Below are 15,546 nucleotides of genomic sequence, written 5' to 3' on the forward strand. Positions count from 1 at the left end.
GCCTTATGCCAGTTTACCTGGCAGCAGAAATGGAAACTTCAACCTCGCTGTGAGATTCAGGCTGATGAGCTTGCTGCTCTTTTGGGCCAGTTTCTTCTTGACCTTGTTGTATTTGTTTGTATTTTCTCCAAGGTGCAAGAAGTCTGGCTGAGAGTAGAATTATCCTTGAGCAAATAAAAAAGATAAATTCGTGTTTAAAGAATACAGAATATCTGTGTATTGCAAATAAGTATGAACATGCAATGTATATGCAGTACATACAGTAAAGAAGAATTTGTTTTTTGTTCTGAGATCTTTGTATTTTTAACGGGCTTTCTTTAGAACCCTGAAAGATTTTATTCATTAAAAAAAATGTAATAAAATACACTGGCAGTGAAATGCAACGATGGTATGTGTTAACGTTAGTAACAAGATTTGTGAAGAAAGACTTAGAGCTTGGTAGAAGGCAGGAGTTTCGTGGGTGAGCTCTCTGCATCACCTCTTCAGGTACTTGCATTCCAAGACTTGAAATTTGAAGCTCAGCTCTGTTTGTGAATAAGGAATGAGAGATACCTTCTGATCTTAAAATTATCAAATGTAACTTTACTTTAATAACTTTATATTTAGGATGAACTAGGAAATCTTTGTCAATGCACCCATAGCGACTTTGCCCCTTGGGGCAGCACATCACAGCCTACAAATTAATTGACATTTGGAATTTAATGTAATTAAAGAACAAAAATTAGTAAATGTAATGAAAAACTACAAATACTGTTGGGAAACTGCAAACAAAATGAGTCCTTTTGACAGCAGTAAAGTCAACTGCACAAGAAAGGTGTATCACAGGTAGGGCTAATTCTCATTTATTAACAGAAAACCCAAATGCAAACTTCTGAACGTGAAACAGAGAGTGGAACTCTGCTCTGACTGACCATGGATTTTCTGAGTGTGGGATTTCAACTAGCTTGTAGAATTTTCTTGTCATTCTCCTTGATGTCACACATTGTCCTCCAAAGTGGCAAGTAAAGCTATATGACTTTACAATGATGGAAGTAAGACTTGGAAACAGTTTCTGTGCAAGAAATGGCTTGATTCTCTTCACCTTCATTTATGCATATCAAAGGCAATGCTCAAGTTACAATAGTAAAACTTGTTTGCAAAGAGAGAAGAATTAAGCCAACATATATGTATAGAAACTGTTATCTTTTGTAGAATATGGTTCAGAAAGTTATTTTGGGGATGGGCTTAAAAGGGAACCTAATCTACCTGTTAAATACCAACACGTTGGGAAAAAAAATCACTTTGATTTATTGCTTCACTTTTTTTCATTTCTTCTTCTTTTCCAGGAGCTGGGAACAAATGCAGTCCCTGAACTCCCCATGGAGCAAATGGTAGAGTTCAGTGTAACTCTCACTGATCAGGAGTACACAGCTGAACTTAGTGATCCCAACTCCCCAGAGTATCAACAACTAGCTGCCAAATTTCAGCTACAGGTAAGGAGGCTGAGTGAATGCAAAAATGTTGACTTTATATCTTGGCTGAGATTCATACTATGAACCTGCCCTCACCATGAAATAGAATTAGAATCTACTGCCCTCACTTTGAACAGATAATTCCTGTCATCTCAAGACCTTAAGTTTTTCCCCTCATTCAAGCTATCTGTTCAGCCACCAAGCTAACAAGCCGAAAGCTTTGACAGAAATAGAGCCTCAGATAACTGATGAACAGAATAACTTTAGGAATATCCTTCAGGCTTAATCAAGAATTCATGGACAGTACTTTGTCATAATTTAATTTCTACAATAAACCTAACGAGAAATGTAATATAAATGTTTAAAGTAATTAGTTACTGTTGTCTGAACTATTTTTCAAAAGACTTGCACTCATTTTGTTGTGCATTGACATAGTTTCTGTAAGAATTGGAACATGTCTAGTGTTTTCATATAATTAATAATATTAACTGAATGTTCAGCTATCAGTTTATCAGCAGATAGCAGATAATGACTTGAGATTCCTAAAAGGTTTTCTTAGTAAAATCAGCTAAAGCTTCTCATCAGTTTTATGAACATTCCTTAATGCAAGTTATTTTGCTTTCCTAGTTCAGTTCCAGATATGCATAGAAAAGTGGCAAAGGATGTGCTGGCAGAGCTGATAAAAAATGGTTTTTCTCAAGATTTCCAGTATTACCCTCAAACAGAAGTGCCTGAAGACTTTGTTTACTAACTATATAATGCGTCTTCTATTCAAAACCATTTAATCATACACTTGTTAACATTAAAGTTAAAAGTATATTGTTATTCTGCTTGTACAAAATGGTTAAAACTGTTTAATTTATAAATGACTTGTCAAATAATCTAAACCCATCTGCATTTGGTTAATATTTCTAAGTAATTAACAATTTACAGGTGATTTGAATCACAAAACTATACATGAACCAAAACTGCTGAAAAGCCATTTGGTTCATGTTATTTGACTTGCTCTCTTATGATCTAGATTATCACTGATTTACATAATTACTGAAAAAGAGCTATATTTTGTGCTTTATTTTGCCTGTTAACAGTTAATATAGCCAGTATATACAAAGCAAACACTGTAAACTGAGCAATTATGATACCACAAAGAAGGCAGTTGAGACTGTTTCATAAAGCTCTTTCTCAAAAATAAAAAATATTGTCTAGATGGTCAACCTGTGCTTGCCTTTTAGTTACAGATCTTACACTATATTAATTTTTTATGGTTTTATACAGATGAAAAGAATATTTGAGAAACTTCCAGGATTCAAAGAAATCCGCGTATTAGGATTTAAGTAAGTAAGAAAACAGGGCTCTCTTTTCTGTTGGCTTCTAGGGTTCTTCTGTTCCTTCTTGTCCTTCAAGATGAAGAGGCCTGTGGACTAGTGTGGGGGCGGAGGAGGGGAGGGGTATGTTGCTGTAAACAGAAAAGAGTTTTATGGTAATACTATGGAGACAATATGGCAAGAATTGCAAACACATTCCAAGTGAGACTATGAGGTTTTGAATTACTAAATAGAAGTAGTTTTGATTCACTGAGAGGTGAAGGGTACAATAAATTCTTTGAATTGTTTGCTATCAACCCTATATTAAGGACTTTTTAAAATTACAGGGTACAGAGAGTTAGCAGTACGATTATTTAGGTGACTACTTTTTTGTGTGTGGATCCTGTGCTGTTCAGAGATCACAGTGAAGAGAGGATTGCAGGAGGCTACACGTCTCTACATATAAAACTTTTCCAGTACTTGTTTTCCAGGTGTTTCAAACAATTTAAAATTTTTAATTTTTTTTTGTAGTAAATTCGAGTTCTGTCTTTCAATTTCTTTTAGTTTTAACTTCCTTGTATGTTTATTACTAATACAAGCTCTTATGTACTTTTTCAATAGAGAATCTACAGGGGAGGGGGAGATAAAAAAATGGGTTATGCTTCTACAGATAAGAGCACATTGTGTAAAGGATTAAATGAACAATAACTAATAGTAAGAAACTATACAAAATTGAAAAGGAATACAATGCAGGGAGAAAAGACGTAAATTTATGTGGGCTTACAGCACTGCATCAGAAACATTCAATCCTTCTAGTAATATTTAATACATGTTAAAGAATGCTCATGTTGCAATGTAATTTTAGACAAGAGCATCCTTCTTCCTAGCATTTCTCTCTGCAAAACTGCTGGGAGAAAGGAGAGAGAAAAGCAAAATAGACTGAAAATTAGTTGCTTTTATTTTTATATTGAAATCAATAAAACAAAGAGCTGCCACAGAAAAAGCAGAGAAGTCTATAGTAGCATCTCATAGTTACAACTTGCAATAACTAACCCCTTTCAGTTATGACTCCAGATTGGGGATCCATTTCAGTTTAGTATCTTGGACTTAGGAAGTGACATGAAAGTATATTCATCAATATGGAAGACCAGGATTGATTCCCACCATCTAGTAATTTAGTTAACTCCTGAGAGGTACAGATCAGCAAAGACAGGTGTTGCTGTCCATTCTCCCTAAGCCATATTAGTGTATATTAGCAGCATTTCCCCCATGACAACATTATATTCTGAATTCTAGAGAATTCATCAGGGAAAATAACAAGGCATTATATACAGAAGGTCAACATAGGCATGTCTTCCAGAGGTAATTAATACTTCAAGTTACCCCTGTACCTAGAGTCTCAGTAGGCACCATGTATGATAACAGTAATCATTGCTGCTACTGCCACAGGTGTTCATTGCCACCATAAAGACAGAGATTAGCACAGACAGTGCTCAAACTGCACCATTTGGGGTGGGAAATAGGAAAGCTTATATTTCAAACTATCATGGTAAAGTAAAATTCCTCTGTCCCCACACAAAACATGGTGATTACTATTGTTTGGAAGGGAAAAAGTGAACTGATTAAGAGCAGACTGTCATTTTCACACAGAGATAAAAATTATAGATGGCACGTACAAGATAAGATAAATTGTCAAAAGATGGTTGTGATGTGTATGACTGAACGATTCACCAGTATACATGAATCTTTGTTTTTCTTTCTTTTGCAATCCTTTCTCACACCCTTTCTTCTGTGATGAAATGAAGACAGAAGAAGGAGAAAGATGGGTAATCTTTCTGTAATGCTTAATTAAGATTAATAATTTTATTGACTAATTATTAATAATGATTATTAATCCTTTTATTATGTACATAGATACATCAGTAAATATCCTTTATCTTGATGTGGCAAAGTGAATTGATTATGTTCTGCCTAAGTACAATATCTGTGATGTGAAGCAGCAGGGATGGCTTTTACTTTTATCTGAAAGGTTCCTGTAATCAAATTTCGTCAAGATCTCTCTGAAGGAAAGAAAATGTTTGATCTAAGAAAATTCACGTTCAGATGACTGAAGAATTTTATCAGTCGTATACTGAAAGTGAAAAATAAATAGGGAAACTTTATATTCCAGTTTCATTTTTGATCTGCTGTTTCCTAACTGTATTCCCATATACACATTATTTTCAATAAGTACGTAGAATTTGATTTGTTATCTCCATTGTCAAGCCAGATAAAAAAGCAAAGAGACCAGTTACTAGCTTGATAAAATGCAGGGAGTTTTTGACTAGTAATACAAACAGATGCAGTCTATTGTTGTTGCTGCTTAAAAGTGCTCCTGGGGAATAATTTGTCTAGCAGTTCCCAGAATTTCTCTTTTACTCATACTTTAAAAGGAAGAATTGTCTGCTGTTTTTCCTGAATTCTTGCAATGTCATATAAATTTAAATATATATACATACTAGATAAAGTGAAATTCCTTTCTCTACAGTTATTTGATATTGTAAAAAGCAACATAGTATAGAAATGTTTACAATGTACTCATTATTTTTCATTTTAATTAGGTGATTAACATTTATGAAAAGTCATGTGTTAATAATGGTGAGCATTTGAGACTTCCATTGAACATCTAGGGAGAAGCTATAAACACCCATTTGGAGTTGGAAGAGCTAATACCCCTTGTGAAAAGTGATTTGCTTGCCACATTAACTAATTTTTTTGCTGTTCTTTGAAAAAGAGTAAAAAATTGCCTCAGTTGTGATAAGATTTTTACTTATCTGCAGTTTTATGGACTGCCTAACCCCTTTTCGGAGGATCCTCCATAATGTGTGATTATGGCTTCTAGTAACGCCAGCATGCATTTATGGCTGTTTGAATCAGTAGTCAATGACTGATCAGTAGTCAAGGTTTCTGAGTAGTGAGATTAAACTGTATTATATTAGAATATTTTTACAATTTTCTTCATAATTTGAATTTCTATTTAAAATCATGACTAGAAGAAAAAAGGTATAGCAAAAGTAATTTGAAGGTGACAATCTGGTTAGAAAGAAGTAAATCTGCATCACTTTTACAGAAGATAATATGGTTGCATATTTGTTTGTTGGTAAAATTGGTTCTCAGTCAGTAACTGATTTTGCTGCACTGGGCATTTTTACCTTTCCCCTTGCAGATCAAGCAGCACTATAGCACGGTATGTGGTGAACTTTGAGAGAGACGGCTCAGAAATCAAAAGCACAGCAGATGACATCTCAACTATTGGATCTAATAAAGTTGAAAGTGAAAAAATTCCAATTTCTCCAGTGGAAGAGAGGGAGATATCAGGAACTAAACTCACAGTAACAGACCTTCAGCAACTGGTTGCCATTGCACTCCATGAAGACCAGTCCCTGCCAATGGACCTCGGGACACTTCAGTTTACTGATGGTTAGTAGGCAGGCAGGTGCCAGACGCAAGTCTGAACCTTGCCTTTCCAAACTGGTGCAATTTCAGTAAGGTGTATTTCGCTGCTCTAAAAGATTGTTTTCATTTCTTTAGTGTTGCATAGCATCCAAAGGATGCAGAGATGTAAGTTAAATTTTATAGCAAAGTGTGCCTCTGTATTTATACAGCCAAACATCCAATCATATTAGAGGATCTATTTTTTTCTTTCTTTGTTTAGAAAATCTGGATATTTGGCACACTAAGATAATTAAGAGGAGAAAAATAAAAGAAATACTATGAATATTCACTGTATCATTTTAACTTCCCAGTCTGGACAGTCTCCTCTCTTTAGCAAGACAAAAAGTGAGGGCTTCCTCCAACCTAAAAATTTTCTGAAACTTTCTGAAAGAACTTCAGAACTTTCTGAAAGTTCTGTCTTGATTGTCAGCAAGCCATCTAAGCTCTCCATGAAGTCAGAGAGACAGACACTTTAAAGAGCATTTGGTCCCAAGATAAAATCAGTAAAGGTGTGTTTCACTCTGAAACACAGAGGGAGTATAGATGACAAAGCTGGGTGTGAGGACCTCCAGCAGAAGGTTGAAGGTCTGCACCCTGTTCAGTAATCCAGATAATAAATATCCCCTTCTGGTCCATCAATTATTTTTGCAAAACCAGCATATCCCTAATTTTGGGAAGGTGGGTTAAAAGGTGGGAAATTATTTAAAATAATTTTTCATATGTATATTTACCAAAACAATCTTAAAACACATGCTAAATTTAACTATAGTGTTTAATTTGCAAACAGCAGCATTTTTTTGCCAAAAAAAATTATTCAGATGAACTAATACTTTCTGTAAGAATAAAATGTCATATTTAAACGTAGATTCAAAGTCCCCGCAAAAAATAGATATAGAACACTTCAATAATATATATTTTAATCAACTTTTTCCCAGCCGTTATTTTTAATAATCAGTTTTAGAAAAACAGCTGTTGTGCAATGACTTTTAAAGAGCTCCTCTGGGGGGGTGAAGGGACCAATGGGGCACTAAAGCCAAAACACTGACGTTAACAATGGTGTGGACTCTAGGTAAAACTGAAGTAAATTTAGGCTTAATGAACAATTTAATATAATGAGTCACCATAATCTATGCAGATTTAACTGAGGGGTTCGTACTTCAGCTGATTTTAAGCATTCCTCCATTGTTCAGCTCTCCACAGACCTATCCCATTTATACTAAGTAAAGCGTACAAAGAACACTGCATATAAAATTGTGATTTTCCTCATAATTGTCAGGTTGAATGGACATTGATGGCTCACTCTTCTTAACATGGATTTTAAAAAGTATTTTTTCGATGGAGAACAGTTTACTACTGGTTTTTACTGACCTTATGTGTTTTGATCAGTTTTCAGCGTGCCGATGTTGAAATGTTGTTTTCTCTCTCTCTCTAATGTTTTTGATTTTGTTTTGTTTTGTTTTGTTTTTTGGGGGCTTTTTTGTTTTGTTTTGTTTTGGTTTTGGTTTTGTTTTTTTCAGAATCCATTATACCACCTAGTGATTTTGATAATGATATCCAAGGCATGGTCACTATTCCTCTGGCAGGCCCTGATTTGGTAAGTTAATACTGGTTGTCATATTTATTTATTTTTCCATGGAAAACAAAATTAAACAGCGTTAAGGTGGACATAAATATCAAAAAAACCCTCGTTTCATATGCTAACATCTGCTTTTTGTACTTGCTGTAAGGATGAATGTGTTGTTATACTGCAACAAAGATAGTGTTTAGAGCATTTACAGATGAGTATTGCTGCCTGATTACCTTTTCCAGTTTTAATTACAAAGTAAGCAAGGTCTTACTAGTTCAGTAGTACAGAGCAACTGAGAGAGATAATGAAGGCCATTTTTAAAATTACAGGAAACATGATTAGGATCACATGCACATGCCAAACATTTTATACATCCCATGACTTCATAGCAGCCTTCCAGTGTCTGAAGGGGGCCTACAAGAAAGCTGAAGAGGGACTTTTCGTCAGGAACTGTGGTGATAGGACAAGGAGTAATGGGTTCAAACTGAAAGATGGGAAATTCAGGTTAGATATATGGAAGAAATTCTTTACTTTGAGGGTGGTGAGGCACTGGAACAGGTTGCCCAGAGAAGTTGTGGGTGCCCCAACCCAGGCACTGTTCAAGGCCGGGCTGGATGTGGCATTGAACACATCCAGTGGAGGGTGCCCCTGCCCATGGCAGAGGGGTTGGAACTAGATGGTCTTTAAGGTCCCTTCCAACCCAAACCATTGTATGACTCAGTGTTGACTTAACTGTTTGCAAGTTCATGTGGCTAAAGATTATTGGCCTTTTTAGGAATAAAACTTAAACATTATAATGAAAGCTGCTTTTTTAAAATTTTTCAGGAGGAATCTATGAGTGTGGAACTTCCACTAGGTTACCCCAGCCCAGCAACAGTGGACCAAATAGGAGACACCTTGGTTGATGAATTTACAACTGGAAGTCCTGCTCTAAGTGAAGAAGAGATCAGCATCCCTGAAGAATTTAATAATTTTATTACATCTGAACCTGAGTTCCCTACCAAACCCTCCAGAGACCCATTTCAGGACAGATCTCTACAAAAAGTTACTGACCACCAAAGTTTCACAGTGCCTTTCAGTGCTCTGGGGAGCACTAGCAGTCCTCCAAAATCAGAGGTTTCCTATCTGCCTCCTCCAGCAGATGAATCTGCTAGCAGTGGCTTAATCACTGATGGTTATGAGTCTCCAGTGGAGCAGGCTACCACACTGGCAATTTATACCACAGGTAGCTTTACCCCACCTAGTCTGCAAGCCAGAGATGAGGATTATGAACATGAGGAGAAGACAGAACTGACTGATATAACAGAACCACCTTTCGAGGAAGCTGACCAAGACATTCCGCCTGAACAAGGTAAGACACAAAAGATTTTTATGAGAGAGTGTAGGAGAGATGTATGTGATGACACATGCAATCACATGTTGGTACAGCAAGCATTCCTTTCCATTGTGATAGGAAATTTTTCTGGGCCATCAAAGGTGAAAAATTTACATTTCTGATGCCCACTTCAGGAAAATCCTAATGTAGCTCACTTCAAGGTTGTCAAAGCCAAAAATCCAAACCAAAACAAAACCAACCTAACCCAACAACAGATGTCTAAGGATAAGGCACACTTACTACAGAGTATTAGGGGAAAATTTCAAAAAGGCAGGGCAGAAAGATACGTCAGGGAAGAAAAAAAGGATATCCAAGGCTAACATAAAAAAATTGGTATTTAAAACATGGAAAATAAATTACTTTGGGATCTACAGTCGGTTCTGGATGACAGCAGGAAGAATATAATGAAATAACTTATTCAGATTTATTATTCAGAAAAGTTTACATATCTGCATGTCTGATCAATGTGAAAAACTTTTAAAAAATTCTGTTTTCTGTGTTTGTTTATTCAGTTTTATCCACACAGGAGGGTTTTTTAGAGGCACCCAGCTACATGAGAAAAAAAATACATAATAAATAAAAAAATCTATACATGTGGAGAAAAGTCTGTATAATGTAGCCTTTAAAAAGAAAAATACATGATAGATATGCTTCCCACAGTTGACCCTGCGGATGAAAAAAACTTCAGACAAAGCTTTTAGGGTCACCCTTAGGGCACAGACAAATTATATTTTTCCCTGAAGCAGCAGAATGACAGTAAGGGTACTGCTTCCATCACTTCCATTAGCGCCTCAGAAAGCCATACTAGGCACTGTGGAGACCTATGGTGTGCAGGTAGCTAAATTGTGTGGGGCAGCAGCCTCCACTGGCAAAGAAGCAAGAGCCACGATTCCTGCAGTTGCCCTCCATCTCTCCCAGCTCTTGTCGGCTCCATCTCCTCTCCTGCTCCCTGAACTGGCCTTACCATCTGAGCATTAGGTCAGTAAATTCAAATTTTACTTGCACTTCAAAGCCTGTGCTAGCTGTCTAAGATGCAAGAGGTCACTATAGACACATGGGAGGAATTAGGTCTTGGATGACTATTCATATGTTCTTTGTCTCAGATTTTTGACTGACCCTCCCAAAAGAAAAGCAGAGGGCAGGTAATCACTTCATAGGGGTCAGCAGGACTCTCTGATGTCCCTGCATAGTCTCTAAGCAATACTAAAAAAAACCTGCAGAAAAAAATGAACTAAAGACAAATTCAGGGCAAAATTCCCAAATATGCATTAGCTCACACAACACACTTGTGTTTCTGGATCCACAAAAACATCATGCTCAACGCTTGCAAGTTTGTTCCCTGCTGCAGGAGAGTTTGTTGTTCCCTTAGGAGGCTCTACTGTGTCCCTGTTCAACGAGCTCTGCGCTTGCCCAGTCCTTGGCCTTTCATGTCCCTCCCTGCACTCCAGATGTCTCTTGAAATGAGCATAATGAACCTTCCTTCCACTTTGAAGGTATTTTTCCTGATCCAGCATGCCCAGATACATGGGCATACCTGTACCCCTGCTGCCCAGCCACATCCTGTAAGGCAAACACTGATTTCATAGCTGATTGGAAACACCCCACTTGCCTGTTGATAACATCCTTTACCATGGCAGAAATGTGACAGTGGGGAATGCCCATATACCATACTGTCTATGATATTGTTTGTCTGGATCCAGCAAATAACAAGACTGGCATTTTAAAGAATAAAGGGTGTAAAAACTGCCACTTGGGAACATACAGGAATGAGCTCTGGACTTGGAAGAGCATAACATTTCCGTGGTCATGTTGTTACATGGTAGTTTATGCACTGAGTAAGAACTTCCCATTCTATAATCTTGCCTTTTTTACACGGAGTTATGAAGTGAGAGGAAAGCAAATACTTTATGATTAGCAGAGTGAGTTAAAGATTAGAAAATCACTTCTTATATGAATCAGTTGTCAAATGTTCCTGAAAATAAAGTTTATGATAAAAAACATTAAATGCAACTATTTTCAAATTCGTGCTGAGAAGTCTTGCAGTGCTACTGATAAAAGCACAGCATACATTCAAATAGCACTCATTATAACCGTGGAAAAGCATTACATTTGCAGGGGAAAGAAAGTCATGCATTTTTCATTCTATTCACTCGTTGCGTTAAGGACTTGATATCATAAAAAACACATAAAGCCACATATCTGTTTCGCAGTTTGCTAAATAGCTGAAAAACCTTGTCACTTATCAGCTCCAGATGACTGAAGAGAAGCAGCAGAGGGTATATGACTCACCTGTGATGACCCTTCAAACACTAACAAATTGTTGTATATATGGGTTGGAACATGTCAATCTGCAAGAGAACAAACTGTCTAGAGTTGTAAGAAAAAAGATCCTCCCACAATAAGGCATACTATCTTACACAACTTATGTCTAAAACAAGCACTTGAGTATATGAATTCCACCTTTATTTCTGCAGCTGAGTAGCAGAGGGAAAATAATTGTCCTTGTCTAAAAAGAATGGATGCTGTATTAGCAGTGTCTCAAAACTGTAGTTATTATATTTTTTTTAAAGCTTATAGTACACAAAACATGCTGCATGCTTAACAGTCAGGAGACCTGTTGAAAACTATTGAGGTTTAAAATGTATTCACTTTAGAACTTTTTCTCTTTTTAAGCTCTTCTCAATTCTAGCAGTCCTGTGTACAGCATCTCCTGTATTTTTTTGTTTCCCTATATATTGCATATTTCATAATGATAGAATGCGATCTGGAAATTCAGGTTTTATTAAAGTCAGCAATATTGGTGCAATTAATTTTCATATGGTAAGCAGAATTTGCTAGGCCCAGAATTTTTCACTCTTTGTTCCTGGCTGCATTTCATAGCTGCATTTCTTAGTAATATTAAAAAAAATAATCTTTTAACTATTACTCCTGTGAAATAGCAAAACTACTCTGACAGTGCTTTATGAGGTTGAACAGAAGTTTAGGGTCTAAACAGTTGCCTGGAATTCTACTGCATTAATTTCCAGCTGTCCCCACTCTACTGTCCAGAAGATGGAGCAAATTTTTCTTCCTTGCATGTTCAAAACTTAAAAGTCACACTTCTTTGCCTTGAAAAGAAGAGCTGGCTATCAAAAATAACACAGTCTGAGATTCTTTTAGGTATCAGCTCTTCTTCATGGATGGACTTTATTGCATTGGTTATCACATGTGTGCAGCTACAGGCTGAACATTACTACAGAATTCTGAATATTGAATGTCTACAACCTACACAACTACTTTAACTGTGCCTACCCGAGGTAGCAAATCAAAGCAATGAAAAAAATTCTTTCACACCTCCCAAAAAGATAATCAGACTTGACCTCACACACACAAATATACACAAAGTTCTGCATACAACATTTAGAGAAAGGAGAGTAAAAACATGTGAGGGATGAAGAGTCAAACTAATGAGAGGTGTCCTTTTAAGGCATGCAGGATGGGATTTGTCAGGCTTGGGCTGCCAGTGGAAGGAATGAACCAGGAGTATGTGTGAGGCTTCCTTCAGACAGTACTGTGCTCATTCTGCACAGTGATGTTGTCCATGGGCAGTAGAGAGCAGGTCAGTGAGGATTAGACAGACATGCTGGCCAAATGGTCATGGCAGTCACTCCACCCCTTGGAGTAGGCCAGAACTATAAGGAAGATGCCAAGCTGTCTTTAGAGTAAGCCTACTCTTCTGAGATTTCACAATAGAATTGAAAGAAAACCATGACACAAATTTCCAGATGCCTTATTGAAAAGTTCTGAAACACCTGCATCAGATGTGGTTTAAACATTTGACTTTTCAAAGAGTTTTCCTTTGCTCTAGCACCTCTAAAATCTCAGCTATTTCTATTTTTCATTTATAATCAGAGTGAAAAAAAGGTTTTTTTCCTACTGTCAGAATTGATATGTGTTCACTCTTATCTAGCATTCCTCTTTCTTCTTCATATTTTTTCCCTTCTGGAGTTAAAGCTCATTAATATATCTTCTGTATGGTTAACTTCTTCCTTTCTTTGCAGTCTTCCTGTAGCTCTGTCTAAACCAGTATGACAATTCAGAAAGGAAGCCCTTTGTGTAATGTATTAAGAAGGCTGTTATTTCAAAACCTAAGCAAATTTCAGCAGTAAAAAAATGTAAACAAATATATAAACAGATAAAAGAGTTCATAATGTCTGCAAGAACAATAATGATATATTTTGGCTTCTTAAATAGTAAGAAGAAATTTAATTCGTATTTGTTTTAATTGTAGCTACTAATGAATTGTACAATCCAGGTAAATGGTTATCCCAAAATCATCATGACCATCATGGAGGAGGCATTATTTCTGAAGTTATTCCAGAAGTGTAGGACAAAAAAAAGCTAGCAGTAAAATCATTCAGCTGTTCAGTTGTACTGCTTCTCAGTCTCTTCAGGCTGGGTCATCCTCAAGCTCTCAAGAAAAAGTCTGAGACAAAGACTCTGCAGGGTATACCACAGGGGTTTTTTTCTGTGAGAAAAAAATATTGATGAGGAGTAGATGGTGGTCACATTTCTGTATGTGTAACTGATAAAAAGCCTAATTAATTGCCTTAGTTGCTCTCATGTTCACACAAACTTGTTGTGAGTGGTACCCTTTAATATTTTCTTCCTACCCAACAGTTAATTCAGTGGTGCACTCTTCACTCACTACTATTTCCAAGTAATCTTTAGAAAAATTCCGTTTTCTCCATGTTCTCTTTCTGCCTCTGGTTCATCCTCAGCTGCTTAAGCACTGTCTTTGCTTAGCATAACTTTCTATTTGGCATAACCAGCATTGTCACAGAAAAGAAAACCCCACTGCTTCTTGCAAGAACGTCTCCAGATGTTCCCAGGATTGGAATTCACTCATTCTTTGTGTCAGGAACACTCATCATTTCTTTCACATCGATGGTTATAGAGGGTAAGAACCCTTCGTTTCCTTGCATGTTTTTCTGGTTTTCGTACATTTTCTTTGACCATAAACTGACAGGATTTTCTTGACATTATCCCCCATCAGCTTCTCTCTGTGCCCTTTCTGCTTGCTGCTTCAGATGTGCAAAGAATGATTTTTGTGAAGGTGCCAGCTGTTTGATGTTTGGAGAAGTGAACAGGTAGGTCTAACTGTGTCATTTTCTCAAGCCCTGTATATGATATTGATTAGTCTGAAAGTTGTCTATGAACTGAAGATGAGGCTGAATATGTAAGAGTTTCAGCAGGCCCATATTAGGATATGTCACATTTAAGGAAAGTTTCATAGTATGTTCACTGTTTTGAGAAGTTAGAATTGCATACTCAGAGAACTACAACTATCCTGAAGAATCCTAAACATATTAGACTAAGTTATTAGCGTCTACTCAGAATTTAATGATAGGCTGCTACCCAACTGCCTCTGTGCTGGGAACAGCAGGAACAATCTGAATAGAACAAAATCTACATCACATCTTCAAAACATACTTAAAAATGCTAAAATGAAATGACTAGTCCAAGCAAAAAGGTATGAGAGAAAGAGAGCATTATCTATTTTCCCAATTTAACACATGAGTTGTTTAAATTATTAAGCTACCTAACTGCTTCGGTTTAGTTTTACTTTAAGGTTAAGCTTTGCTTGCTTCAAATATTATTTCTTGTTCATGACCCCCCAGATACACAATATAAATGCATCTTAACCAAAACAAGTGATAATTTTGTTTATATGCAGTTGGTAATTCCAATGACTCATTGAAAGGACTGTGTGAAGCACAGAAAACAATTTATATTTTTGCGAAGAAAATTTGCTTATCCAGATGCCAATCTTCTGAGCTAAATGTATAATGAAAAAATGTAACACCTCTTTCTGCACCCACATAGACAGCAGGAAGATATATCTCAGTGCTCTGCCTCTTGTTCACACATACTGTTAAGTCTCTTCCCCAGACAAAGGTGCATTGTTTCCATGTGTTTACTCCTGGACCAGATGCTCATAGTCTACACACACACTTGGAGTGTCTTTCTCCCACAGTCATTACTGTGTGTTGCTGGTCAACTCCATTGTACTTGCCACTAATTCTCAGCTACCTGTGCCCTTTTAGACTTTCACAGCTAACCATCCTTCAGTACCTCTATTTCCTAAATGCATCATTTCTCCTGTAATTAGCATCCCTCCTGATGATCTCCCCCTTCCAGTTCAATGCTATTTCACTGCAAACTAATCATCCCTCCAAATTCACCATAATACTCCACTTGTCAAAATTTAATCTTTTCATTGTTTGCAAGAAGCCCTCCCCTATGAGTGAGATGCAACATATGTAATACAGGCTTTCATGCATTTCAGTCTTGGATCCCATCTTGTGTTAAAACCAAACCTTTCTGTCTGTGTGC

General features: G+C 36.7%; 1 protein-coding gene across 1 annotated transcript in view; it reads left to right on the forward strand.

Moving 5' to 3' along the window:
• The window catches only part of IMPG1 (interphotoreceptor matrix proteoglycan 1), a 54,024-nt gene that overhangs the window by 21,626 nt on the left and 16,852 nt on the right, over positions 1–15,546 (forward strand). Inside the window, 6 exon segments of the mRNA XM_032684457.1 lie at positions 1,326–1,472; positions 2,727–2,785; positions 4,561–4,581; positions 5,961–6,214; positions 7,747–7,823; positions 8,622–9,147. Coding sequence (XP_032540348.1) covers positions 1,326–1,472; positions 2,727–2,785; positions 4,561–4,581; positions 5,961–6,214; positions 7,747–7,823; positions 8,622–9,147 — 1,084 coding nt within the window.

This window comes from Chiroxiphia lanceolata, chromosome 3, assembly GCF_009829145.1.
Source record: "Chiroxiphia lanceolata isolate bChiLan1 chromosome 3, bChiLan1.pri, whole genome shotgun sequence".
Classification (NCBI taxonomy): domain Eukaryota; kingdom Metazoa; phylum Chordata; class Aves; order Passeriformes; family Pipridae; genus Chiroxiphia; species Chiroxiphia lanceolata.